The sequence below is a fragment of the Carassius auratus genome, chromosome 27, assembly GCF_003368295.1.
Source record: "Carassius auratus strain Wakin chromosome 27, ASM336829v1, whole genome shotgun sequence".
In the NCBI taxonomy this organism is placed as follows: Eukaryota; Metazoa; Chordata; class Actinopteri; order Cypriniformes; family Cyprinidae; genus Carassius; species Carassius auratus.
The window spans coordinates 23,850,770-23,877,741 of record NC_039269.1 but is presented as its reverse complement, the minus strand read 5'-3'; the positions used below and the strand labels follow the sequence as shown (position 1 = coordinate 23,877,741).

The window sequence follows — 26,972 nt, the reverse complement described above, 5'->3', positions numbered from 1 at the left end:
GAGTAATTAATGACAGAATTTTCATTTTTGGATGCCTTACCCCTTTTTGTCATAGAATGAAACATGAAAATATCTTTAAACACCATCCTAGTTTCAGGCATTTAACCAAAACTTATTTAAAGGACCCCTTGACTTCGAGACTATGGCATTGGAAGTGCTAAATGCGAACTTGTTGCAGTGTTTTGGCATACAAAGATATATCATCCTTGCAGCGCTCTATGCATTTGGAGGAAAACAATTACATTTTTATAAACAATTGTGGTAGTTGTCCACTTCAATAATAGTTTGTTTTGTCATGCGGTTGCTAAACGGTTTTTTAGTGGTTTTAGCACATTGCTATGTATAAAGCATAAGGTCAGAAGACTTGATGTAACACGGTATTATTGGTATTATTTTTAAAAGTTATTTTACTGTGGTGTGGAGTGTTTTTGGCTGCTTTCCTTGGTATTTTGTCATTTGTCTTTAGAAAAGTGAAGTGGCTCACAATGAAGCAAAGATTTGAGTGTTAAAAATAATGTAGGTTAACAATTGAATAGTGGCAATCTGCCAAGAAAAAGACCCTGTTCACATTTCAGAAGTAAAATGGGCCAGGTATTTAAAATTATGAATGACCAGGTCTTCTTGTGTAGTTCCTTTCTGACAATAAACAAAGCCTTTATAGTAGTTAGATTTAAAAAAATAACAAAATTCTCCTTGATATTCCATAGTGTAATTTGCTTGCGGTAAACTGCAGGTGTTCTAGCCAATCTGAACAAGACAGAACCTGTTAACAGACCTGAAAAGGTATTAAGCCTGTTCTTGACGGTTGACATCCTATAACTAAAGCAACACTTCATTTTGTGGAATTTCACAAAAAAAGAAAGAGTGGTATTTCTTTTGCTGAATGTTGAGAGGAGTGTATGTAACACTATATTATACAGACAGACCATTTCTCAAAACCGTCAGGCCCTATGATGCAGTGCTTTCGGTGAAGGATTTCACTACATTTCCTCATAAGTCATGTTTACTCTGTATGTGATAAACAGGTTGAAGTAATGTGTGAAAAAATGCAGGAAGCCAATGAATAATAAAAAAAGAACAATGTTACTCAGACTTAAGCTCTGTCCCAAACTGTCTTGCTGTCTGTTCCCTATGTAGGCAACTGCCTTCTAAGGGTGTAGCCTAAATGAAATGAAGCCCCTCAAGAGACTGATTTGGAGCAATCTTTAGACGTATCAAAAGCATATAAACTCTTCTTATGTAAATTGTTCAAAAGATATGACTCAAAGTTTATTCCAGTAATGTTTTATGTTAGCTTTTTACCAAGCTTACAATTTGAACATTGCCTCTTACTGTACACAGTAACAGTAACGGTAACAGTTTGACATTAGCTTGCTGGAAAACTAAAAATGTGATCATTTAATAATCATAATAATACATATCAATACATAACAAACATATCAATATTTAATTAAATTCATAAAGGATTCATATTTAAATAGACATATTTAAATTCCGTGCCATTCCACGTTAAACTGTAAATTCCGTTTTCTGTAGATTCCACGATTCCCTCCACGTTTTCTGCATCGCAGAAATCATAGGGCCCTAGTTGTGGTATGCCAGCTCTATCTTGCAATAGACACACTTGCCCACGACGTTCAATTTACGTTTGCCTGCGCCCTCAAATCAAAACACGTAAACACGTAGGAATTTGCCTCAATAATTCTTTGTAATCGAGTTGCTTGAGGAATTGTTTCAGCCCTAATCCATTTATGTGATCACTGTGTTGTTTGCTCACCTTATTTTTGGCTTAACCTCCCTACATGTGTGAATGGTAGAAGCTCCGCAGAAACCTGACATGGAAACCTCCACAGGCATTTTTTCTAGTGGTCGACTGATATATCGGAAGATATTTGGCATTTTTCAAAAAAGTATTATAACGATTGCTTTTATATTGTTAGTAATAGAAAGGCAAACATTATAATACTTTCTGGTTTGCCATCAGCATTTAGCAATTATGCATTTACATAATGGTAAAAAATCTTTGAAGGACTAATGAACATCTAATAAAAAAAGAAAAACTTGCAAACTTAGTCGAATCCAGCTGTGAGATCTTATGCAGTGTGCATTTGTATCCTGTGTGATAGCATGTTCTTTGTGTGACAGTCGGTCTGTGCGAATTTAATGTGGACAGGAGGAGAGTTCAGCTTCACTGAGATGCGCAATCATTTTTACTGTGCTGTATGTTAAATGAGTTTTACCTGGCTTTATTTGAAATAAATGTGAATCCCAGTGCACATAAACTTCCCAGAATACTGAGTGCCCTGTTGGTTATAGTGTTTAATTCCCTTTTATATATATTTTTATTAAATGATTGTTTATTTGTGAGAAATACTTTGTCATTTATAGTATAAGCATGTTTTTTTACACTTTTTTTAAAGTTATTAAATACACGGAAGAAAAAAGATTGATTGAATATACAAACTTTTTTAAGGTAAGTGATTGCAATCTATTTATCTTTGCTACATTTAAATAAACAAATGTAGTTCATTAACTTACAACATTTTTTATCATTATTAAATGTAGCTAAAATAAATTGTTTGCAACCACTTACCTTAAAAAGTGATATTATTTTTTTCTTTTAGTGATATTAAACAAAATTATATCGGCTATATATATATACTTATATATTGGCAGTTAAAAAAACAACATCAGTCGTCCACTAATGTTTTCACACAAATACTCTTGAAAATTCAGGTATTTTTGCCATAAAAAACAAGGTTATGGCTCATTTAGTGTTTACCAGGATCTGTCATGTTGCTCCATATCCACCCTGCTCTTGGTAATTATCGCCTTATACAATGATACCTTGATGATTTGGTATGTGCAGACCTTATCTCCCGATTTCTTTTATATCATGAGGACAAGTGTTTTTTTAAGTCAGGCTGTGTTTGTTTGGTCTAGAGGTGCGTTATGGTAGTGCCAAAGCGAGACTTCATGTCTCGCCCACAAGGCCTCACAGCATGTGTTGATTTGCAAAGTGGATCTAATCCCAGTTGTCCCACTTTTACTCTTTTAGGTAATTTGTCGGTTAATTTGGGTGATATCCTCCAAGCAGAACAGCAACCCTTCGTAATGACTTCTTAGGCAATACATGCCAGTGCGGGGAAACATTAGTGCCAGCAAATGTAATTATATAACCATTACATGAGATGAGATTCTTGTAAAGTACTGAAAAAGTTAGACTCTTGTGTGTTAAAATTCTTTTTAGTGGCAAATTAATACATTTCCTTCTTGAGATGTGTGTACAGAGGTTTGCCCGAATACTGAAGACATGATTATGGTGTCCGAAAATGTACTTCTTCATAATATGAGACGGATGGGACGTGACAGATAGAGAATGTGCAGAAAGAATAATTTGCCCTCACCAGTGAGGCCAGGAACAAGTTTGAGTACATTGTCGTTTCCATGGGGACAAGTGCGGGTAACACAACAGCACCTTTATTCGATGAATTAGCGTCGACTTTGAAACAGGCTTTACCGCCATTGTTGGCAGCATAATGCTGTGCATACACATGACTTCGCTTTCAGTATTACTCTCTTTTACAGTAAATGCTGCGGTAAAAGAAGATTATTATCCTGTCTCACTGTCCTCTTTGAAACACAATAATCCACTAAATTAACAAACCTTAGAGTTAAGCAATAAGAGTCATGCACAGAGTCAGAGTAAGTCACCTAATGCTGTGTTGACGGGAGCAGGAAGTTGAATCATTCTGTGGATTTCTTCTATTTTACAGAAGCACATACAGTGATTATGATAGCAAATGTCCTGTTTGTAAGCTCTAGTAATGAAAAGATGTGAGATGTGCAGTTCTTCATCATTAGTTTAATTAACTGAGATAATTTCATTTCCCAACTGGCAGTGTAACATTAATAATAGTCACGTCTGTGGTGATCTTTTTCCGATATAATGAAACTACGACAATAGTTTTTGTGTGCAAAAACAGCAGAAATAACTTGTCCTTACTACACTCCCCTTCTGGGCATTGAACATGTCAGTTGTGTTGTTATCGTGCAGGTTCAAATAGCTCAATTTATAATATCTTAATTTGTGTTCTGAAGATGAACAAAGGTCATACGTGTTTGGAACGACATGAGGGTGAGTAATTAATGACAGAATTTTCATTTTTGGATGCCTTACCCCTTTTTGTCATAGAATGAAACATGAAAATATCTTTAAACACCATCCTAGTTTCAGGCATTTAACCAAAACTTATTTAAAGGACCCCTTGACTTCGAGACTATGGCATTGGAAGTGCTAAATGCGAACTTGTTGCAGTGTTTTGGCATACAAAGATATATCATCCTTGCAGCGCTCTATGCATTTGGAGGAAAACAATTACATTTTTATAAACAATTGTGGTAGTTGTCCACTTCAATAATAGTTTGTTTTGTCATGCGGTTGCTAAACGGTTTTTTAGTGGTTTTAGCACATTGCTATGTATAAAGCATAAGGTCAGAAGACTTGATGTAACACGGTATTATTGGTATTATTTTTAAAAGTTATTTTACTGTGGTGTGGAGTGTTTTTGGCTGCTTTCCTTGGTATTTTGTCATTTGTCTTTAGAAAAGTGAAGTGGCTCACAATGAAGCAAAGATTTGAGTGTTAAAAATAATGTAGGTTAACAATTGAATAGTGGCAATCTGCCAAGAAAAAGACCCTGTTCACATTTCAGAAGTAAAATGGGCCAGGTATTTAAAATTATGAATGACCAGGTCTTCTTGTGTAGTTCCTTTCTGACAATAAACAAAGCCTTTATAGTAGTTAGATTTAAAAAAATAACAAAATTCTCCTTGATATTCCATAGTGTAATTTGCTTGCGGTAAACTGCAGGTGTTCTAGCCAATCTGAACAAGACAGAACCTGTTAACAGACCTGAAAAGGTATTAAGCCTGTTCTTGACGGTTGACATCCTATAACTAAAGCAACACTTCATTTTGTGGAATTTCACAAAAAAAGAAAGAGTGGTATTTCTTTTGCTGAATGTTGAGAGGAGTGTATGTAACACTATATTATACAGACAGACCATTTCTCAAAACCGTCAGGCCCTATGATGCAGTGCTTTCGGTGAAGGATTTCACTACATTTCCTCATAAGTCATGTTTACTCTGTATGTGATAAACAGGTTGAAGTAATGTGTGAAAAAATGCAGGAAGCCAATGAATAATAAAAAAAGAACAATGTTACTCAGACTTAAGCTCTGTCCCAAACTGTCTTGCTGTCTGTTCCCTATGTAGGCAACTGCCTTCTAAGGGTGTAGCCTAAATGAAATGAAGCCCCTCAAGAGACTGATTTGGAGCAATCTTTAGACGTATCAAAAGCATATAAACTCTTCTTATGTAAATTGTTCAAAAGATATGACTCAAAGTTTATTCCAGTAATGTTTTATGTTAGCTTTTTACCAAGCTTACAATTTGAACATTGCCTCTTACTGTACACAGTAACAGTAACGGTAACAGTTTGACATTAGCTTGCTGGAAAACTAAAAATGTGATCATTTAATAATCATAATAATACATATCAATACATAACAAACATATCAATATTTAATTAAATTCATAAATTTATAATCAAATTCCAATAACGTATATGCCATCTTGGATCAGGTGACAGATAATGCTAATTTACAATGTCAAAATATTGTTGCTTGTGTTGTTTACTTTTTGTAACAGTCTCTGTATTTCTAAGATGCCTTTAAAAATGGTGTCTTGATAGGATGCTCACTAGGTTTTGGAGTGGAGTAGATTAGTCACAAGCCAGTGATGCTGCATGCTGTCATACGGCTTTCAAAAGAGTTTCTAATTAAACGAATGAACCCAGTCCTGCTGCTCAGGGGTATTTCCAGTGCTAAGAAAGCTGTAGACATCAGAACAGCTCAGACGGATGTTACACGCCTCAGAGCAAAGCAATCCAGCTATATCATTTTTAGTGATAGGTGTAGAGGCTTTTCGGGACAATGATAAAATCTCCTTAGAGATAAGCTTGGAATGGGTCCAAGTGCAGATTAACTCCCTGACTGGTCCAGGGGAAATGATTTATGTATTTAATTTCTCTCGTCAGACCGATTTTTGAAAAGGAATCCTTGACTATTTCATTTAAGGATCTTGTTTTAAGTTTTTCAGAAATTTTTATCCATTGGTAAATCTTATTATATGCTCATACCTCTGGGATTAGAGGATTCACAATATTTAACGGGTCAAGAGGTCATGTATGCAAGAGAGGCTGTTTTCATAGTGGCTAGCCAAAGCTATGAGAGGAATTTTAGGCAGCCAATGACCATATTCCAAGCCCCCTTACAACGCCAGCAGAACACTGAGCTGTATTAGGATTTTAAAGCCAGCTGACCAAAATACAGTAAGACCACTTGTGAAAAGATTTTTTTTTTTTTTTTTTTTTACATTTGTATGATTCTATTCTAGTCTATTCTATTCTCAAGTTGCATGAACTCCAAAAAAATGTTTGACCGTTTACAGTTTTAACAGGTTTAATGTAGCATTTTTACAGTCTTTTACCATTAAATTTAATGTCATTTTTTTTTACAGTGTAGTTTACAAAAACAAATCTAAATAAAAAATAGGTTATTTACACAATTCAGGCAAGATTCTGTCTCATAACATTTATTTTCCCCTAATTAGTCTTTCTAGACCATACATTCTGCATATAACTTTCACACAACAGTCAGATCCTTTATTTAAAAACTCCTTTGTTCAGAAGTCTTGAATAATGTTCTAGCTTGTTATACAAGGTGTAAATTAGGTTTAGTCATGAATTCGATTTCTTGTTACATGTGGATTTGCCATGTGTCCACCAGCTGTCTGAACGTAAAATAAATGATCATGTTCTTTGATGTAAACCCACTAGGTGCTTTATCATCTGGTTTTACACTTCCCTATTTGTTAACATCATGCACATCTGAAAGCAAGTCATCCAGTGTAGTCTTTTGGTCCATGCGTATCTGCATCAGTGTTCTGGATAGAACGAAGGGTCACGTGCTCTGCTGGAACTTGGTGTCTGAGATCTTGTAACTGCAGTGGAAACATGAAGCATTCTTCACAGGAAATATCACTGCATCTGCAGCCGAAGTTGAACATCTGTTCTGAAGTCTTCACTGATGTAATCCGGTTATGACACGTGAGCATTCTTTGCTTGTGCCGCTGAAAACCATCAATGTAAATAAACAAGAAAATTATTCAGTTGATGTCATGTTGCGAGTGACTTAGACATTCAATTAGAGATTAATTATATTTAGAGAAATAATAAACAGTTTGTTTTCTCTTTCAAGTGTTAATGATATTTTGGAGACTTTGTAAAGTAATCAAAAGAGGAATGCTTTGAATTCAATTAATATCATCTGTGGCATATTGATTACAGCAGAAAGTTATTAGAACTTATCACTCGATTTGTAAAAACAAACAAGAAAATCCTTTGTGCATTTATGTCATTCTGAAGGGATTATAGACCGATAATTGGTTCGGCAAATATATATATATAAGCAAAGTACATTGTACTTAATGTAAGTACAGTATATATGAATTAAAGCCACCTAATATAAAGTGGGACCCAACATATCTAATAAATATTTAGTCATTACTATAAAAATAATGAACATTTGTCCAACAAAATAATAATAGTTTAATGCAACGATGTGAAATTTTTGAAATGTGAACATCTTTATTCATTCCTTATGTACCATATTTGTATTATTGTAATTTTTATTGGATTATTATTTGTATTTATTTAAATACTAGACTAGAACATTCCTTTAACAAACACCTTACACTTATTCATTTAGCAGATGCTTTTATCCAAAGCGGCTTACGAATGAGGAAAACAACAAGCGAAGCATCGTAAAGTTTCAGAGTAGTACAAGCTAGGACAGGGAAGGACTAAGCAATAATGAAATCATAAAGAAAGATTTTTTTTTTCTTTTTTTCTGGAATATAGTCTGGGATTTGGTGTTCTGGATTGGGTTGGGTCAGGGAAGATCATTTCACCAAGGAACAGTGAAAGAAAACACCCTGGAAAGTGATTTTGTGCCTTTGTCTAAAGGAGAAAGATGAGGCTACACTTACAAATCAAAATATGAAACCTTACAGAGTAATCTCACATCATTCATCATCAGACACTGTGCCTGGGTTTCGATTAGATTACACAGTGGAAAGATCTTCAAACCGCAAAGATTTTGGCAGTATGATTGCTCTTCAGTTTTAGACTCTTAAGTATCCTCTTCATCTCCCAACACATCATCTCATTTTTCTTTGCTCCATTGAAAGCCTGGCTGTTTCAAAGCAACTTGTCTCGAATTTATCTCAGAACAAGTTTATTCCGAGCCAACTTCAATGCCCAGTTGAGTGATACGGGGCAGGCCGCTCGACCCTTTTAAGTTTAGAGTGAGGGGGTGGGCTTAAAACAACTCGCTTGAGGATGTGATTGGAGTTTTAAACAAATAGTGCCATTGTTTTGAGAGCTCTTCCTTGGCGCATGCCTTGTTTTCAATGGAAAAGATGACTGTTGCGAAGCCATCGGTGAACTCCAGATGAGCTTCAGTACCAAAAGAAGACATCAGCTACAAAATGTGAAAATATTAAGTACTAGTCTTTAGAATTTTGACTGGGTCTTGCTCACTTCCTGAGATTTCCTGAGATTTATCATCATGTTCTTGGCACATAATCTGCATTTTAAACGTGACTCCTTAATGTGTCATCTAAACCCCTTTGGAATTCGAGTACAAATCTGATTGGTCACAGCTCTAGCGAAAGCTTGCCAAAAATACGCCAAGACCCTTTTTTGCTATTGCGCAACATAGTTTTTACGGTTAGCGCGAGTAGTCCATCTTGTGCGTAAGCCTCTGGAAGGGAGTCATTCTTAATCTGCATGAACAGAACCACGTGTGCCATAATGTGAAATGTAGAATGTTACAATGAGTAGATGATGAGTAACAGTTGGGAACAGCACACAGGAAGCTCATCCCTGTGCTCCAGTGCACTCACACTCTTTAAATCAGAGCGCTGTCCTCTTGGTCACTCACATACCCATAATCAAAAACATCGCTGCCTGTTCTGCATGACTGAACATCTGTTAAAATGATAGAAAAATCTAGGTTGTTAGGACAGCAGATTAAACATATTCGTACAAATACATATTGATTTTCACAAATACTCTTGATAAGTGTGTTGTTTCATGTTTCACTCCCAAAGAAATCTGAAGTTGGTGGTTAGCTGTCACTTCTGAGATTCATTGTGTGCTGAACTGTAGTTTGTGGATAAAAGAACAATTTGGGAATGTTCAGGGCAACAGGGGATTCCCGAATTTCAGCTGCCTCTTTCCAGCTGGAATGATGTGTGAAATGTGTGGGTTATTCAGCAAAAGTGTAGTAGACTCTTTTATTGCATTGTAGAGGAAAAATGGAAAGTGACCACAGTTTTGCCCATGTTGCCCGTTCACTTTCTCTCAGCTCTTGCGACCTCCTGTATTTCTGTAGTAAGTATAAAAGAGATCTCTCTCTCTCTCTCTGTGTGTGTGTGTGTGTGTAAGGTGCCTTGATAGGTATAGATCAAATAGTCAAATAATCAAATAGTCACCTACAGTCAAGGTGTAACTTCATAGGCGGAGTTTCACTTTATATTATTTACAGTAAAATATAAAATTTTTGGGTTTGGTAAGATTTTATTTTATTACAATTAATTTTATTTATGCATTTAGCAGACACTTTTATCCAAAGCGACTTTCAGGCTATCAATTTTGACCTATCATGTGTTCCCGGGGAATTGAACCCCCAACCTTGCACTTGATAGCGCAATGCTCTACCAATTGAGCTACAAGAACAATACTTGTATTCTTGCATTATACTTGTATCAATATTTGTATTCAGCAAGAATGCATTAAATTGATAAAAAAGTTACAGTGAGATGTTTACATATCATGTTTAAAGGTTTCTATTTCAAATAAATTCTGTTCTTTAGAACTTTCTATTCATTAAATAATCCTGAAAAAATAAAATATTATCACAGGTTCCACAAAAATCTTAAGCAGCACAACTGTTTCCAATATTGATAATAATAAGAAATGTTTCTTGAGCAGCAAATCAGCAAATCATAAACATTTCTGAAGGATCGTGTAACACTGGAGTAATGATGCTGAAAATTCAGATTTCCCATCACAAGAATACATTTTTCAAACATAATAAAATAGAAAAACTTAAGTAAAATTGAAATGATATTTCACAATATGACTGTTGTCGCTGTATTTTTAAACAAATCAATGCAGCTTCTTTCAAAAACATCATAAATCTTACCGACCCCAAACATTTTAAACAATTTAAGACACACAAAAAAAGGTACAATTTCACATTGCATTTAGAAAATGTTCAGTATGTGTTGTTTTTTCAGTGTTTTTGCAAGGGAACACTGTAGAAAAAACAACAACAACATGAACATCTACTATGGTCAATTTGTAATGTTTATTTGTTTTTTTTGTGGGGGTGGGTTCAGATCAAATTATATCTGTCCAGGAACAGTTTTATAAGAATCTTGCTAAAAAAGTTAGTTCAAATGGGGCAATCTGACCCATTTTCTTGAATAATAACACATTCTGTTTATTAGCACAGATATTTGAAGCTAACTCCACCCCTTGAATACTGAAGACACAATAATGCAAGAAATGCACATGAAGTGCTCAACTTATTTCTGTGTACTTGCATAGAGTATGTTTCTGGTTTAGAGTTGGAACAATAAGTGAACGTGTGACTTGGGATTTAGCACATTCATTACTGAACATTACCTCACCCTCCAAGAAATAAGGACAAAAATTTGCCAGGGATTTGACTCAACCTCATAAAAACATTTTTTTCACTTACTTGACATGACACATTTTCTGGAAGTTCAGTTTGAAGTCAAAAACACGCTAACCTCCCTGGCTAGCTGCTTGCTGTATTAAAATATAATGTCCTTCTCAACTTTGGCTAGTCATCTAATATTATAGGGTTATGACAGGATGATGGCATAATTATGCCCCTGCGAACACTAATTTTGGGTTTCATACACCATTTGGAATGAACTACTGGCTGGATTAGGATAGAACTTTCTTTCAACTCATAACTGGCCATATACACAGCAACAAAAGAGGTCATAAGTCAGTCAATGATCTTAGCCCGACGCTAATGAGAACAGTGCGTCTTTGTTACAATAAAAACACAGACACAGTGTTTACTTTCTGAGAAGAATATATAACAGAAAAAGACACAAATCAAATCTGTGGACAGAAAGACGACAACTATTGAAATGAATCAGCTCTTGGCTCCCTCTGGTTCTTCCAAAATGATGAATAAAGCCCATGACTGTGTGGGCACCAGTGATCACATTAGCAACTCAATGGGTAACGGATCTGAGTATCATGAATAGGCACGTTTTGTTCACACGGTCAGCAGAAGATGAATGTTCACCCGCCTTTTAGGCTCCTAATGCAAGTAATAATGTTCAATAATGTTTCTAATAGGGTGTTTATGTATTTGTCCATAGCGTGCAAACATTTTGCATCAATGGTTTAAAATAATATTGTAAATAATATGATATGATATAGTTGCGTGAAATCCTGCAGACGTGATCTCACCGCAAGTCCACAAAGGAAAATGCGAAATGCTAGCGTGCTAATGTATTGCTAATGTTACGACTAGGTGCTCAGAAGGTCCTTTTCTCCAGAATTCCAGCCCTGGGCCTCAGGATAAACAAAGTCAAAGATTTGCAAAGTGTTACTGGAGATGTACACCAAGTTGTTAGGGAGTGCTTTCCAAAAGAGATAAACATTTGCTTTAGTTTAGGTCCTTATTTGTCTCTCTCAGAAGGTTTCGAAGAAAAAAAGTGTGATGCTTTGCGAGGTGAATGAAGTTCCCTCATCTGATTAAATTGATTACCCAAACACAACAATGTTTAAGAACACAGTTTCCATCAGGTTCATAAATTGTATCTCCTGTGGAAGATATTTTTTCAATACACAAACGTGGCATTTTGCTACTTAAAACATGGTGCAACTTCCATGCTGGGGAAGTTACTTTAAAACTTTATCTTTCCAAGCTAAAAGCTACCTAGAATTACTAATTCAATTTAAGCTTATCTTTAAAAAATAAATATTGTTTATGTCACATATATATATATATATATATATATATATATATATATATATATATATATATATATATCAGATCTATGAAGTGCTCCTGGTCAAGGCCAAGACAACAAAAGCACAAGGTTTTGTTGATATTGTGCGGCACACAAATACAAGTAGATCCTTTGCAGTTCTGAATTATATATACGCTTTCCTTTATGTGCAAAAATGACAGCCTATTTTTAAGTTTCCTTAACTGTCATTAAAAAAAAAATGCAAGTGAGCCCTCTTTAGCTTCCACTCTCTGCACAAACGTTTGGATATGTGCCTAGCAGTGTTCATTTGTCTATGTTAAATGTTTAAATTAATACTGTGAAATGCAAGAAGTGTTTTATGTCTGTTTATTTAGGCAAGTAGTGTTGAATTGAGAAGGCTAAATTGATCAAGCTGCCACTTGGATGTTCCTTTATAAACAAAAACTTGAATTTTACAAACATAAAATGTTCCAAAAAATATTTCTAAATTAACTTAATAAACAAAACCAAAATAAAAATGACCACTTTGCCATTAAAAACCCAAACTATTTTAATAGCTGTATAATGGGGAATAGAGATTTTTTCATTTTCGTTTTTTGCAAATAGTACCTTTTCAAATCATACAAAATTCCAATTTCGTGAAATACTTTTCTCGTAAGATCGGGTTGCCAAAGTAAATATGAAAGAGAGAATGAGAAACAAGTCCAGCATAGGGTGTTACGTTTTTGTAGTGATGCGCCAAAATAACATTTTATATAAAACACTAAAACTGAATTTAATAACCAATTAATAAATCAATTTAATGTAATAATCCACACTCAAAACCAGCTGGTATACAAACATTTAAATTAGGCCATTTTAATACCAGTGTCCTAATGATAATGATGATTCTACTTCAATTCATTGGTGAAATATAAACATTTAAATAAAAACAGTCAAAACGTGCCATCAGAGAAGCACTTATGAAACACCACTATTTCGCTCAATGATCGTGTCAAGCGAAACTGAAAATTGAATCCCATGACAAACAGACTTTCAGCATTTTCTCACACTGTGCACTACTTGTTGGAAAAAGCTATTTGTTGAATGAAAAATGCATAGTACTTTTAAACAACTGAGCAAGTGTTATGTGTATTGTTAAGTTTGCTACTCCTCAGCACCGAATACTCATGCGCAGCAGAGGAGGAAGCTGTACAGAGGGCGTAATAAAGTCAACACAGTATCACTTTCTGCTAGTGAAGCCAATAATGCATTTAAAGTACATTCTGTGAAATAAAATACATGGCTCTTCTGTGGGTGTTTTGCATCTGGCTTGGTTCAAACACGTGTCTTTCTTCCCCGTTCTCTCAAATCCGAACTTTCTAGCTATCTCTACCCTCCCCGGAGGCCACTATAGCATCTGGGTTTGGAGTAATGCAATGACTGACCCCATACAAGGAACTTCCTGAAATGTCAGAAGGGCATTTTTTTTCTCTCTCTCTGTTTTATTGCCATCCACTTTTTCAAACGATAGTGGTGGTGTTTTTGTGTGGATGTGTGTCTCTGTTTGTTCCATCTTTTTCCTGTGTGTTCCTCAAGTCCCTGATCTGGAACGCCCCCACATCTCCACAGTTTTGAGTCTGTATCCCACTCATTGCATTCATTGGAGCCAATCCCAGTTGGAATCCAGAATTGAGCTTTAAAGGCCCAGAATACATTATTGTCATCCACACCCTGAGAATCCTTCATTGTGTTGCGATGGTATCTTTGTTTACATTGCGCCATTTGTAGCAGAATACACCTCCTCTGCTGAGCATCAAACAATTCTGTCCTAGCAGGAGAGGGAAGTGTGGGCTTAATGCACAGGAAGAGCTGAGGAAAAGCTTTATTTAGCTCATTAAAACAGATAGTGGTCCTGAGGGGTTTAAACTGCTCTTTAAACCTAAAGCCTTGAGCTCTAGCTTCAAGATGGATGATTCAGAGACATCAAAATTACTTTACAAAAACATCTGCCTTTATCCTTGTGAGAAAAAAAAAACATATGTTCTCTTCCGCACTATCAATCTTCCAGAAAAAGCTTTAAGCCAAAGTGGAGATAAACTTGATACAGTAACTCATTAGGAACTCTAGGGAGAAATAACCACCTAAATTAATGTTATCTTAATTATTGGGGCTTGCAATTTTACATTTTAATTTAATATGATTATCTAAAAAAACTATATGTATTTGAATATATATATATATATATATATATATATATATATATATATATATATATATATATTATATACACCTTTATGTGATTAATTGCAATTAATTGTATTAATTAACTGGAATATCATGAAAATTAATAAAAATCTATTGATAACTTTAATTACAATATCAGTGTTATTAAAGTTGGATGCAGCAAAAAAAAAAAAATGTTCTTTGAAAAAATATGTTTTGATTTTAATATTATAGATGCCTAGTTCCTAGGAATAAATAATTGCTAATTTAATTGTATTGGAAATTATTTAGCATTGCTGTTTCTTTAAAACTGTGGTTTTATTTTCTCGTAACTCAATTACATGACTTAAATAGATAATTTAATTCCAGGTAATGATACTGAATTTTGTGAGGGGAAAATGACCTCTTCCCATTTTCTTATGTTTCCTTGGAAATGGTTTTAGTTAAATTATTTCTATCTATTTATTCTATAGGTGTATTCAGTAGTTTAAAATGTTTTACAAATTAATTCTATGTTTGTAAAGAGTCTTAGGCTGTATTATGAGACTGTCATTTTATGTAAAAAAAACTTTAATTATGTATAGTGCAGATTACCGCTCAGTGTATTTCGCAATGAAGAAATCTCATGACCTGCGATATTTTGCTAAATGTCAGAAATAATTCTTAGGCCCACAGGTTACTGTTGGTGATGCTAAGAAAATGGACACACTTAATGTAATGTTGTTGTTTTTTTGTTTGTTTTTTTTATAATTTTCATGTTGTTTTTCTTATCTCTTTTAATTTGCTAAGAAATGTAATGAAGTGCTGGTCAGTAACCAATCATTTGAATTCTATAAAAATAAATTTTCTTCTATAATTACACATTTTATGATTGGTTTTATACCACAAACACGCTTTTCTATTTTCATCACAGAATAAGCCATAAAATATATTTTATAGTTCCTATACTGGAAAGAATGTATTTCAATTAACACTATTATTCATATGCTTTATTTATTTATTACCTGGGGATGACTTGGAAAAACACATAAACCAGACATTGTCACAGTTGTGTGTTTATTGTCTTCATGTTTTATCAGTCGAAATGTTTGTGCTTTTTATTTAGCTCAGCTACAGCCATAGATGGCTTTGTCCATATTGGGGATTTCCTGGTACATCATAAGTTATTATTTCTATGAGTCCGCTTTGGACTTTCTACGTGAGAGCGTCCTCTGGCTTTGAGTATGAATGAAACATACAATGCATGAGAGTGTTGAGCACTTTTCACATCACTTCATTTTGGATAAAAAAAAAAAACAAGGTCATCCGTAGACTATTTTTTTGTCTTCGAATATAAATCTAGATTTATTCATTACTGGTCATTGAAAACCTCTACATGAACAAGCTTACCCGGAAAAAGTGTGGGGGATGAATTTCCATTTTATTAATAGTGGGGGAGGGGCATATTCTACGCCCATGTTAAGAGTGAAGAAGGATAGAATCTCTAACAGGATCTAACTGGTCATGGTAACCACCCAAACCTTTTTTAAGCCGTTTCCGAATAATTTTGCAGTAACATGCTAAAGAAACCAAATTTGCTCACACCCTCTTGAAGAAAGAGTATTTAAATTGCGTGACCAGACAGTAAAAAAAAATTCTTTTGTATTTTGCAACAAGTTTTACATGACTCAGGTTCTTGGTGTTAAACCTGTAGTGTGAGTGCATGAAAAAACACATTAGGAGTTCAGCACACCTACAGCCAGTGGCAATAAGAAACACACAGTTACATCATATCTGGACAAGAACACAGTATACTTACTGAAGATTAGCCAGCCTAGGTAAAGCCACACCTAACCTTTACTGTCATGGCAGTGGGCCAGAAGGATTGCCAGAAGAAAGCCAACTCAAGCTTTAACGATGAAAAAATTGACTTCAGGTACCTCTGGCCATGATTTTTTCATCACATGCTGGATGAATGGAAAACATTCTACTGTCTCAAGACGTCATATGTTTTGTGCAACATCCTGTGAAATCAACCTGTCATCTGCTTCAGAAAGCCTTCATTCTGCCTGTGACCGATGCAGGAAATGAGTTACTCCATATCGGCCGTCTTAGATAACACTGTTAAGGCTCTGTTTATGAATTTATCTTGTCCAGTGTGTAGGCGGTAGGCTGATGGCTTTACTCTGGTCTATGAAACACACTTTTATTGCAGTAAGAGTAAAAAAGAGAACAGGGAACTACAGTTTTTCCTACTAAGCTGTTCCTCATAACAGAAGCACTATTCTTCAGAACTACTTTTGCCCAGTTGCTTTAACTGTTGGGTACAAATGAGCATATACACCAAAACTCCCTCTGGAAAACATTTCACAGGATTTAAGGTGTAAAACATTTACATTACATTTATCTGATGCTTTTATCCAAAGCGACTTACAATTGCTATATATGTCAGAGGTCGCACGCCTCTGGAGCAACTAGGGGTTAAGTGTCTTGCTCAGGGACACATTGATGTCTCACAGTGGATTCAAACCCAGGTCTCCCACACCACAGACGTGTGTCTTATCCACTGCGCTGTGACAGGGGTTTCAAATATAAGCTCTTCTGATGTTACTCTTCCTAAAATAAATTGGCAGCTATATTTGCATGAAAAAAAGACCCGTATATAATGATGGTGGAATCCAGTACATCTAAAATATAATGAAATATTGAATAACTCACTATAGTTATTTACTTTTCATTTACTAATTTTTGCAATAAATATCTTCCTTGTACAGTTAACTTTGACAGCCCTTAAAGTCACCTAATAATACAAAAAATACCAATTTCCACAGATTACCAAGAATCCTCTTGAGGCCCACTGGAGGGACCTCAACCGCAGTTTGTAAACTACTGCTTTTTTATACCATGAGTTCCTCATTCACTTTGCAAATACTGTATACTATAGATCCTTCTAAACAAGTCTGAAGTTTGTATTTGCAACATGTTTTTTTTCAACTCGTTAGACATGGATGCCTGGTCAGGACCCCTTGGAGAGTCACTGTTTACCAGGCCAGGTACCCCTTTAGTGTAATTTTGAAGAGTACACCATTGCTTCTTGTACAATCCAGATGCATAGAATTCCTTGCATTCAATTATATATATATATATATTAAATAAAAGTTTCAGTTAACATACATAATATAGGTGTGTACACTGTATCTATTTATTATATAGAAATACAAACGCATGTATATTTTTAAGAAAAATATGTTATGTTTTTATATATATACACAATATAAGAGTATAAAATATTCTGGCCCCAATCCAGAACCAGCCCACATTCAAATCCGCCAGTCGCATCGCTGTCAAGCCTGCCGGCGGTTCCATTGTCAAGCCCCCCGGTCTGGTTAACTCTCAACCCCTCAGCTGACAGCAGCAGTCTCCTTCACCTCTGTGTAGTATATGCTAAGAACAGAAGAATGCGGAGAAATAGAATGTGGGCTCTATCCCATGAATCCACTCCAGTGTCGCTTCTAGCGCCGGAGTTCACTTCAGTGTCAGCTCCAGCCACCGAGTCCTCTCAAGAAACCGGCTTCAGCCCAAGGAGGGCTCCAGTCCCCACATCCAGCCCAAGGAGGACTCCAGTTCCCACTTACAGTACAAGTAGGGCTCCAGTTCCCACGTCCACATGCAGACAAAAGTATCGTCACAGTTATTTATTGCAAAAACTGACCACAAAACCAAGTCTTTTGGTGCTTTATGTGCAGAATTGACTGACATTAGTTATTTTAGCTGCCAAAAATTGTCCAAATCGCTTTTGGGTTTGTTCCTCACATAAAATGAATTGTTTGCCCTCAGAACATGTTTAATTTTTTTTAATTAATGTTATATTTATCAGAACGACAGTAATATACCCCAGTATATAATTTAATGATGATACATTTCTCATGTCCTTTGCATCTTTGTAATGACACCAGAGGTTTCTCAGTAAAAGTAATGGTGTACCTTACATGTTGAAAAATTATGCTTAAAGGATACCCAATGCCAAGGAGTCCTTTCTAAGCATCCATATGTGATGATTTGACGAGATTGAGAGAATGAGATGACGAGAACATTCTAGTATTTTCAGTTTGTTGGTACTGTATGTCAAATACAAGATAAGCTTTGTTGCATAAAAAAAATCTGCTTGTTTTTCAATTCAGCAAATGAAATGTACCAAAATGAAAGAAGCCAAGATATGACCACAGGTTTGTCCTGTAAGTAAATAAATAAACCATAGTTTCAGTTTTTAAATGTGTCACACTTGGAGATACTTTTGCACAATCAAGAAATTAGTTTTCTAAAATAGTAGAGGTTGTTATATATATATTACTCAAAGAAATAAATACCCAGCGAAATGACACAATTTTCATATTTGGGATTTGGGTAAACTCTCACTTTAAGCACCTTTTTAAGCACCTTTTTCAGACTTCTGTCGCTCACTTGTTTACATGCATTAGCTTTTCCTTCAAGACGAGACACGTTACAGAATGCGACCCAACAACTTCACAGCTGCGAGTCTTGCCCCTGATCCATGTCAACACCTCATCAAAGTTACAATACTATGAGTCTTGCCGAGGAGACTTGGAGGAGTGAATTCTGCAATTGTGTTGTACAGTTCATACATTCAATGTTAATAGAGAGAGAGATGCTTGTGTGACTGTAGAGCTCCATTCTTCAAGACGTGTTCTCCTTATCTCAAGCTGGCTCCTCTAAATCGCCAACATACATTTTGAAAGTGGCGTCTAGTTTATCCTAAAACTAGAAACAACTTTGACCTGAGACTGGTTGAGTTGTTTGGCCTCACTGATATCTAAGCCTATTAAAGATCTGAATTGCCACCCACACAACAGTGCTTCTTAGCACTGACAGTTGTTCTTTTCAGGACCCAGAGTTGACCTTGTGGTGATCTTAGTGAAGCATTGCACTGTGCTTTTTTACACATGAGCAGCTCATAAAATAAACGTGAAATAAAAAGAAATAACATCTGTTGTACACTGATGTACTTAAACAACTAAGACTAGAACTGAGAGAACATGAAACTATACCAAGAAGCCCACCATGACCCATTAATACATACTTGTTTATTCATTGTTTTGTCTTTGTGTTGAGGTTATTTTGTCAGTCATATGTGTCTCATCCAAGCGGCAACCTTCCGCTTTCTCTTGTGAAGGCAACACGGAAACTACTTAAACTGTAATTTGTCAAATGGCCGCTAGAGGCTGGCTGCAAGAGGGAGTCGATAAACTCCCATGTTAAAATGCACAAATTTACTGCAGAAAAAAAAAAACATGCTTACAGCCTGGATCTATTCTCAACTATTTTGGTCTATAAAGCAAATTTTGCCCTTCATGACAACTGTAATGGGGGTGTATTTTTTTTAACTCATCCGTTTAAATTATATTAATTTAATTTAAAGACAATTAAGGGCGTGGCCACTTGAGTGACAGGTGGATTGCTGCTGCTGTCACCACTGTCGCACTAGGATGGTGTGGATTCAGCAACGAGCTCCCGCGTCTTTGTCCATTTTCGATTATCCGGGAGTGACACGCGGTGGCGTGCTGCCAGGATGGCGATGGCCACCTCCGCCCACTTGGAGCATTACGGACACAACGTCCATGTTTTTATACAGTTTTATGTTTTTATACAAAATGTCTTATCTAACATTTTGAAATGCTAATTTCCTTCAAGTCAGTGCTAACCCTTTGCATCTGATCAAGTGAAGTCACTTTTGAATTGACTGGATCTGTCTTCCGTTACACAGTAACATAATCATTACATATGCGATAATGTAATTATTCACAATTTCACAGTCTGATGCATCTATTAGTGGAAACTGCTAAAATGTTTTGTCTCATTGGGGATATCTTGTGGTACAAAATAGGAGTTGTTGATGATTAATTTTGTGACTAACCATTAAGACCTTACAGTTTTACTGGCTTCCCTCAATTTTTGCCTTTTAGTGAGAATCTTAAGAGTCTCTGCAGCAGTATAGAACAGACTGAATAAATGTTAAAGCAGTTTTTCCCAAATGAGTGTGAGAGAAAGAGTAAGCACTCGGACCATTCAGAGTAGCTTTCTGCCATGAGCACTATTTATCTTGGCCCACCTTTCTGAGTCTTTCTGTTGCCGCTCTGTGCACTTAAAACAAAGCCCACCTACACTGAATTCTGACTGATTCATTAGCTGCAAAAGACCCCTACAGTACATGCCTCAGATTGGCTCTGACACCAGCGGCCTCATTTGATTTATTGCAATAAGTTTAGCCTTTTATTTGTGTGTAATAAAGATTTTGAAATTGGTTGGCCAGAGCCTAGACCTATGGTCTGACTTAACAATTGCAGTCTACAGACACTCTCCATGTAATTTGTGTAATTGGAACAAATTTGCATTGCAAAATGGGCTAAAATTCCACAAATGTGAAATGCACAAGAAGGCTCGAGACTGTAATTGTTGCTAAACTGTGTACAAAGCTTTGATTCATTAATTTGAATTTGAATGTACAATACAGGTTTATTATTTTAATTGATTATTTTAAAGAAAATCTGTAATAAATAATAATATTATGATAATACAATTTCAAATAACTGATTTCTATTCTAGTATATTTTAAAATTTAATTTATTCCTGTGATGGCAGGGCTGAATATTCAGCAGCCATTACCCCAGTATCACATGATCCTTCAGAAATCATTCTAATATGCTGATTTTGTGCTTAAGAAACATTTCTGAAAGTGCTTGTGCTGCTTAATTGTATGTAGAAAGCCTGTTTAAGATTTTTTTCCTGAGGATATATATATATATATATATATATATATATATATATATATATATATATATATATATATATATATATATATATATAATTTTTTTTTTTTTTTTTTTTAATGAAGGTATTTTCTATCTATTAAGAATTAAATGATTCTGTCGTGAATAGAAAGTATATAAAAAAAAACTGTATTTATTTTCAACAGAAATCCTTTGCAACAATGAAAGTCTTTACTGTCAATGCATCCTTGCTGAAGAAAAGAAGGAGAGATTTATTTACTTTCCCATGTATTTAATATTGAATAAATAGAAGAAAACAAAATCTAATTTTAGTGTGTTCAAAAGGATATTCAAAGGGATTTTGGTTGGGAGGTTTTACAGCTAACCAAATTGCCAAAATAATGAAAACTTAATTCACCACCAGATAACATTTTTACTTCTGTTGGTTTTGCTGGTATTGTACTTTTCCCAGTAAAGCCTCAGATGGATTTAATTGGGCTTTCTTTCTCTCTGTGTGTTTAAGTGTGTCAGGGAGCGAACAACAAACTGACTCTTCTGGGAACAGTGGATGACCATTATCAGATTCTGGTAAAAATGTACAGCAACTGCACCGTCGTTCTGGAAAACCTGGAAATCACATATATGACCGAAAAACATGACCTGTCCTTTCTCAGGGTATGATATATCCATTTTCAAACACTATGATCAATGTTTTTTATTGTTACCTTAGTGATTGGTTGTATTGTAAGTCATCTGTACACCATACATGCTAAATCCAGTTTATATTTCATGACATATTTAAAAAAAAATTAAACTATATGATATTCCAGACAGCTCTTTATATAGTTACAGTGTTGTAGGTTTAGTGAGGTTTGTGTTTAATGTTATTTTGTGTTGTTGTTCCTGATTTTTAGAGCATTCAAGAAGTTGGTGGCTATGTTCTTATTGGGATCAACACGGCTCCCAGAATCCCTCTTGAGAACCTACGCATCATCCGTGGCCACTCTCTTTATGACGACAAATATGCTTTAGCTGTCCTCCTGAACTACAACAACAGCATTGGGCAAGGCGTAAACGAGTTGCCACTGACTAGCTTAACTGGTATGTGGTTATGTAAAACTGTTCTTTGTGAGTGTGTGTGTGTTTGTTCCCTGATAAATTAGAATAACAAATTCTCCTAAATGCTTTGTCTTTCGCACATTAGTTTTGTAGAGGGAATCATATTTATTACTTCTCATAGAAGTTATATTTGGAAAATATGAATAAACCTATGTTCCAAATGTGAGGTTTGTCATACGTCATTTTACTTTCTTAGAAATCCTGAAGGGTGGGATCAAATTTGCCAGTAACAATCATTTATGTAACGTGGAGACCATCCAGTGGACTGATATTCTGAACATGAAGAGCCAGCCTAAAATCAAAGAGACGGAACCAAGCTCTGCAGAACACTGTATGTCCCTCTGAAGTTTGTACATGTATATTAAATGGTACTAATTAATTCTGCATTTTGACTGAGAATGTTCTACTTTACCTCCCACAGGTAAGAAGTGTGACCGGAGCTGTTACAATGGGTCCTGTTGGGGCCCTGGTCCCCAAAACTGCCAAAAAAGTAAGTGCTCTTAAACTACTCAAGTGCATCAGATTTATTAATTTAAACAAATTCAGTTATGGCATTTACACTTGAAATTTTAGATCCGGTTTGATAGGGTAAACCTGGGTTATCTTTTTGTACATGTTTCATACTGTACATATTTAACCCTGGGTTAGTAATCCGTAGTCCCACTGCAAAATGCACTGGAGTAACGATTTAGGATTTCTGCTTCATGAGGAGTTTTTAATGCGCCTCTTTAGTTTATTTACTTGATGCCTGGCTTATATTTCACAACTGCTGAAAAAGCACTACTTGACCCCCAGAGGAATGTTTTGAAAACTCTTCAGAAGAATATTGAATTGTTGTTGCTGTGCTCAATTCTAGCAAACACAGATAGTACGGTCAGGGTCTGTGAAGTTTCTTCTCTCTCTGTAATATTTAGTGACTAAGGTGATCTGTGCGGAGCAGTGTTCAGGGAGGTGTAAGGGGCCCAAACCAATTGACTGCTGTAATGAACATTGTGCTGCTGGCTGCACTGGACCCAGACCAACCGACTGCCTGGTGAGAACCACACATATACAGAATAAGATTAGCTTCTTAATAATTCACTTGTTTACTCATTAATCTTTCATTACAAACTGAATGCTACTGTACATGTAAGCCTAAACACAGTTAGTAAAGTCATCCATAGCTGTAGAAATCATGTTTAGATATAATTACGAACTGAAGTAATTCAGAGTGAATAATGACAGTCATATGACTCAAAATGTGAGAAATTCACAGCAGCTTGAATGTGTTAAAAACTATAACACTTATACTTATTTTGATTAAATAACAGTACAAGGCTTGTCTGCAGTATTACAGTGAAATTACAGTATTACAGTATTACATTAATTCCCAGTGAAGTGTACAGATGCAGTAAAAGTAACCTCAGGGGCAATGAAAAACTTTGCGCTCATGGGAAATGTTGTTTGTGTGTTCTGTAGGCCTGTAAGGACTTCCAGGATGAGGGGACATGTAAGGACGCATGTCCACGGCTCATGCTCTATGACCCCAACACCCACCAGCTTGCTTCAAACCCTGACGGGAAGTACAGTTTTGGAGCAACGTGCATCAAGAATTGCCCACGTAAGTCGTCTCAAGAAAAACACATAACCATAACCAAGTGAATTCAAGCTGTTAGAAAATAAGTTCATGACAAAATGAACAGTTTGTCATCATTCACTCACCCTCATATGGTTCCAAACCTTTCCTTTTTTTCTTCTGGTGAACACAATATAAAGATATTTTAAAGAATGTTGATAACCAAACAGTTGCTGGTAGCCCTTTACATCCACACTATAGAAGTCAATGTCAACTGGTTACCAACATTTTAAGAAATATCTTCCTTTGTGCTCAGCAGAAGAAAGAAATTTATACAGATTTGGAACAACATGAGGGTGAGTGAATAATGACAAAAAAATAATAATAATTTGGGGGTGTAAGGGATTTATTAATTTATTTATTTAACCTTTATTTAACCAGAAAAGACTGAGATTAAAAATCTCTTTCACATGAGTGTCCCGGTTAAAATGGGCAGCAATGCAATCAGTTCCATCACAGATTTACGCAACTCAAATGAAAACAATTAAATCTTAAGATTAAATCTTATTCTAAAGAAATCTTGAACTATAGCAATCTGGAGATAAATGTTTGAGGGGACCAGGGTTAAAATCTAAATGACACATGCCAGGCAGAGATAAATACTCTTTAACTGTTGCTCAACATTGGTTTCTGAATAACATTTCAGAAAGCGACTTTACCATGACAGAAGGATGCTGTGTTGTGCTGCTTTGGTTGGTTGGGGTTAATGACTCTGGAGTGATTGTTGGTTTGGTGTTTTTTTTTTTTTCTTTCTCAGACAACTATGTCGTAACAGACCATGGGGCATGTGTAAGAACATGCAGCCCTGGCACCTATGAGGTGGATGCGGGTGGAGTTCGGAAATGTAAGAAGTGTGATGGCCTGTGTCCAAAAGGTACAGTTGAAACTGCTGCTCAGGAATATGCCGTTTTGTAAAAATCCAGCTTGTTTCTTTATATTTCTTTTTCTAGTTGAGCAAACACATCAGTCTTGTTTTAGGTGCATTATAACTTTTAATAGAATAAAAATAAATTAATTAATTAATGCTGTAAAAACTGTAATTTATTATTAATTTATTAATCTATTCGCCGTCTGTCCTACCATAATATTGCAAATATATATAATGTGTGTACTTTTATGTTTGCATTTGTAGCTGACAGACACATTTAGTTTTAATAAATTCATACACCAGATTAATTTAAATTAGTTTTCAAACTAAAGTCATTTCAGGTTTGGACTAAAGTTTTTTTTTTTTCATTTATTCAAAGCACAAATTCAGTCAAGTGTGTCTAAACCTTTTACTGGTAGCATAAGAGTTTAATTTATTATTGCCTTCATGGCTATTTCTTTACTTAAGAAAGAAGATGCAGTTAATATTGAATGTTTCCTGCCTTCCCTCTAGTTTGCAATGGGCTGGGAATGGGGCCTCTGCTCAACGTCCTGTCAATCAATGCCAGCAACATTGATTCCTTTGAAAACTGCACAAAAATCAGCGGAGGTGTTGCAATTCTCACCACGACATTTAACGGGTGAGAAGGATGTTTCACGCTCTCTGATCAATACGATTTAATTCCACATTGCTTAGTGCCATTCCTTGTTGCTTTAAGACAATTATACTTTGAATATTTTTGAAACATATTTGAATTATTTAGATTTGTGTCTCTTAAATCCTTCTTATTACTATAATTAACAGTGACCAGCATACTAAAACTCCAGGACTGGACCCGGCCAAGCTCAACATATTCAAAACTGTAAAAGAAATCACTGGTGAGAATGCTGTGGTTTAATACATTTGGAATGGTTAAAATGGTGTTTCATGTAGGGGACCTTTAGCCCTTCAGTGTTCGTAAACATTCCTGAAGATATTCTTCCTCTCCTAACTCCAAGGCTACCTGGTGATTCAGCAGTGGCCGAAAGACATGCCATCCCTCAGTGCCTTTGAAAACCTTGAGGTCATCCGTGGACGTACAAAAAAGCAGTAAGTCAAAATACTGCAGTCTCAAATATGTCAGCAATCTCTGAGATTTTTGACACATGACGATAAATTGTTGCTCCCAAATGAATCATGCTGTTTGTTTTGTTAAGAAAGACACCCCATGTCCTTTCTGCTCCCACAGAGGGGCCTTCAGCTTCGCTGTCACCCAAACTCAAATCACACATTTCGGCCTGCGTTCGCTGAGGGAGATCAGTGATGGTGATGTGGTCATTGCTCAGAATAAGCATCTCTGCTACACCAGCCTTGAGCACTGGAAACGGTTCTTCAAATCTGATCAACAGTCTGCCAAAATGATAAAAAACGCTGATGCTGCCACCTGCGGTAATGAATTAACACAATAACACCTGTCAAATAATTTCAGCTTGGTTCAACCAAAAATGACAATTCTGTTGCAAGTTGCTCCCACATTCCAAACTAAAAACACAAAAGGAGAATTTTTAAACAATCTTCGTGCAGTCCTTTTCCAAATGCAGTTCATAGTGTCCACATCTGTCAAACTTAAAAAAGCACAGAAACATCATGGAACCATAAATGATGTTCTTATAAACTGTAGCGGAAGTGCAATTTACAATAGCTGTGCAAAGATTCAGTAACACTTATTGTTTGCTATTAACTAAGAGTTTTTCCTAATAAACTCCTAATTTATTGCTTATTTATAGTAAGGTAGATAGTTGTAGTAGTTATCTTTAGGTATTGGGTAGGATTAAGGTATGTAGAATATGATCATGCAGAATAAGGCATTAATATGTACTTTGTAAGTAATAAACAGTGTTGGCCTAGTAACTCAATAAGTGTAATATATTACTCATTACTAGTTCCTACTTTCAAAATAATATGTTTACATTACTTATTACTCCCGGCCAATAGTAATTAGTTGCATCACTAGTTACATTACTTTCCCATCACATCCCCAAAAAATCTGAATCCATGAAGTTAGAGATGAATGAAGAGTACAACTGGCTCAAACTGATGACAAAATAAAGCAGCAACATAGTAAAATTTGCAACAGGGCTCAAGAAGGTAGAACCCTTCAAACATGTTGGGATTCGCAGTAGATAAAGTGTTAGTACTACTATACAATTTACATGTGACATTGATGTTTTGGTCATCCTTTCTCCCT

The 26,972-nt window shown here is 35.5% G+C and overlaps 1 protein-coding gene across 2 annotated transcripts in view; it reads left to right on the top strand.

Annotated features, from left to right (window-relative positions):
• egfra (epidermal growth factor receptor a (erythroblastic leukemia viral (v-erb-b) oncogene homolog, avian)) overlaps nt 1-26,972 on the top strand; it is a 56,763-nt gene that overhangs the window by 14,061 nt on the left and 15,730 nt on the right. For both annotated transcript variants that reach the window (XM_026206794.1, XM_026206793.1), the window contains exons 2-12: nt 21,667-21,818; nt 22,058-22,244; nt 22,459-22,593; nt 22,684-22,752; nt 23,177-23,295; nt 23,721-23,862; nt 24,635-24,751; nt 25,259-25,385; nt 25,550-25,623; nt 25,744-25,834; nt 25,974-26,173. In XM_026206794.1, coding sequence (XP_026062579.1) covers nt 21,667-21,818; nt 22,058-22,244; nt 22,459-22,593; nt 22,684-22,752; nt 23,177-23,295; nt 23,721-23,862; nt 24,635-24,751; nt 25,259-25,385; nt 25,550-25,623; nt 25,744-25,834; nt 25,974-26,173 — 1,413 coding nt within the window. The remainder of the gene's footprint in view (nt 1-21,666; nt 21,819-22,057; nt 22,245-22,458; nt 22,594-22,683; nt 22,753-23,176; nt 23,296-23,720; nt 23,863-24,634; nt 24,752-25,258; nt 25,386-25,549; nt 25,624-25,743; nt 25,835-25,973; nt 26,174-26,972) is intronic.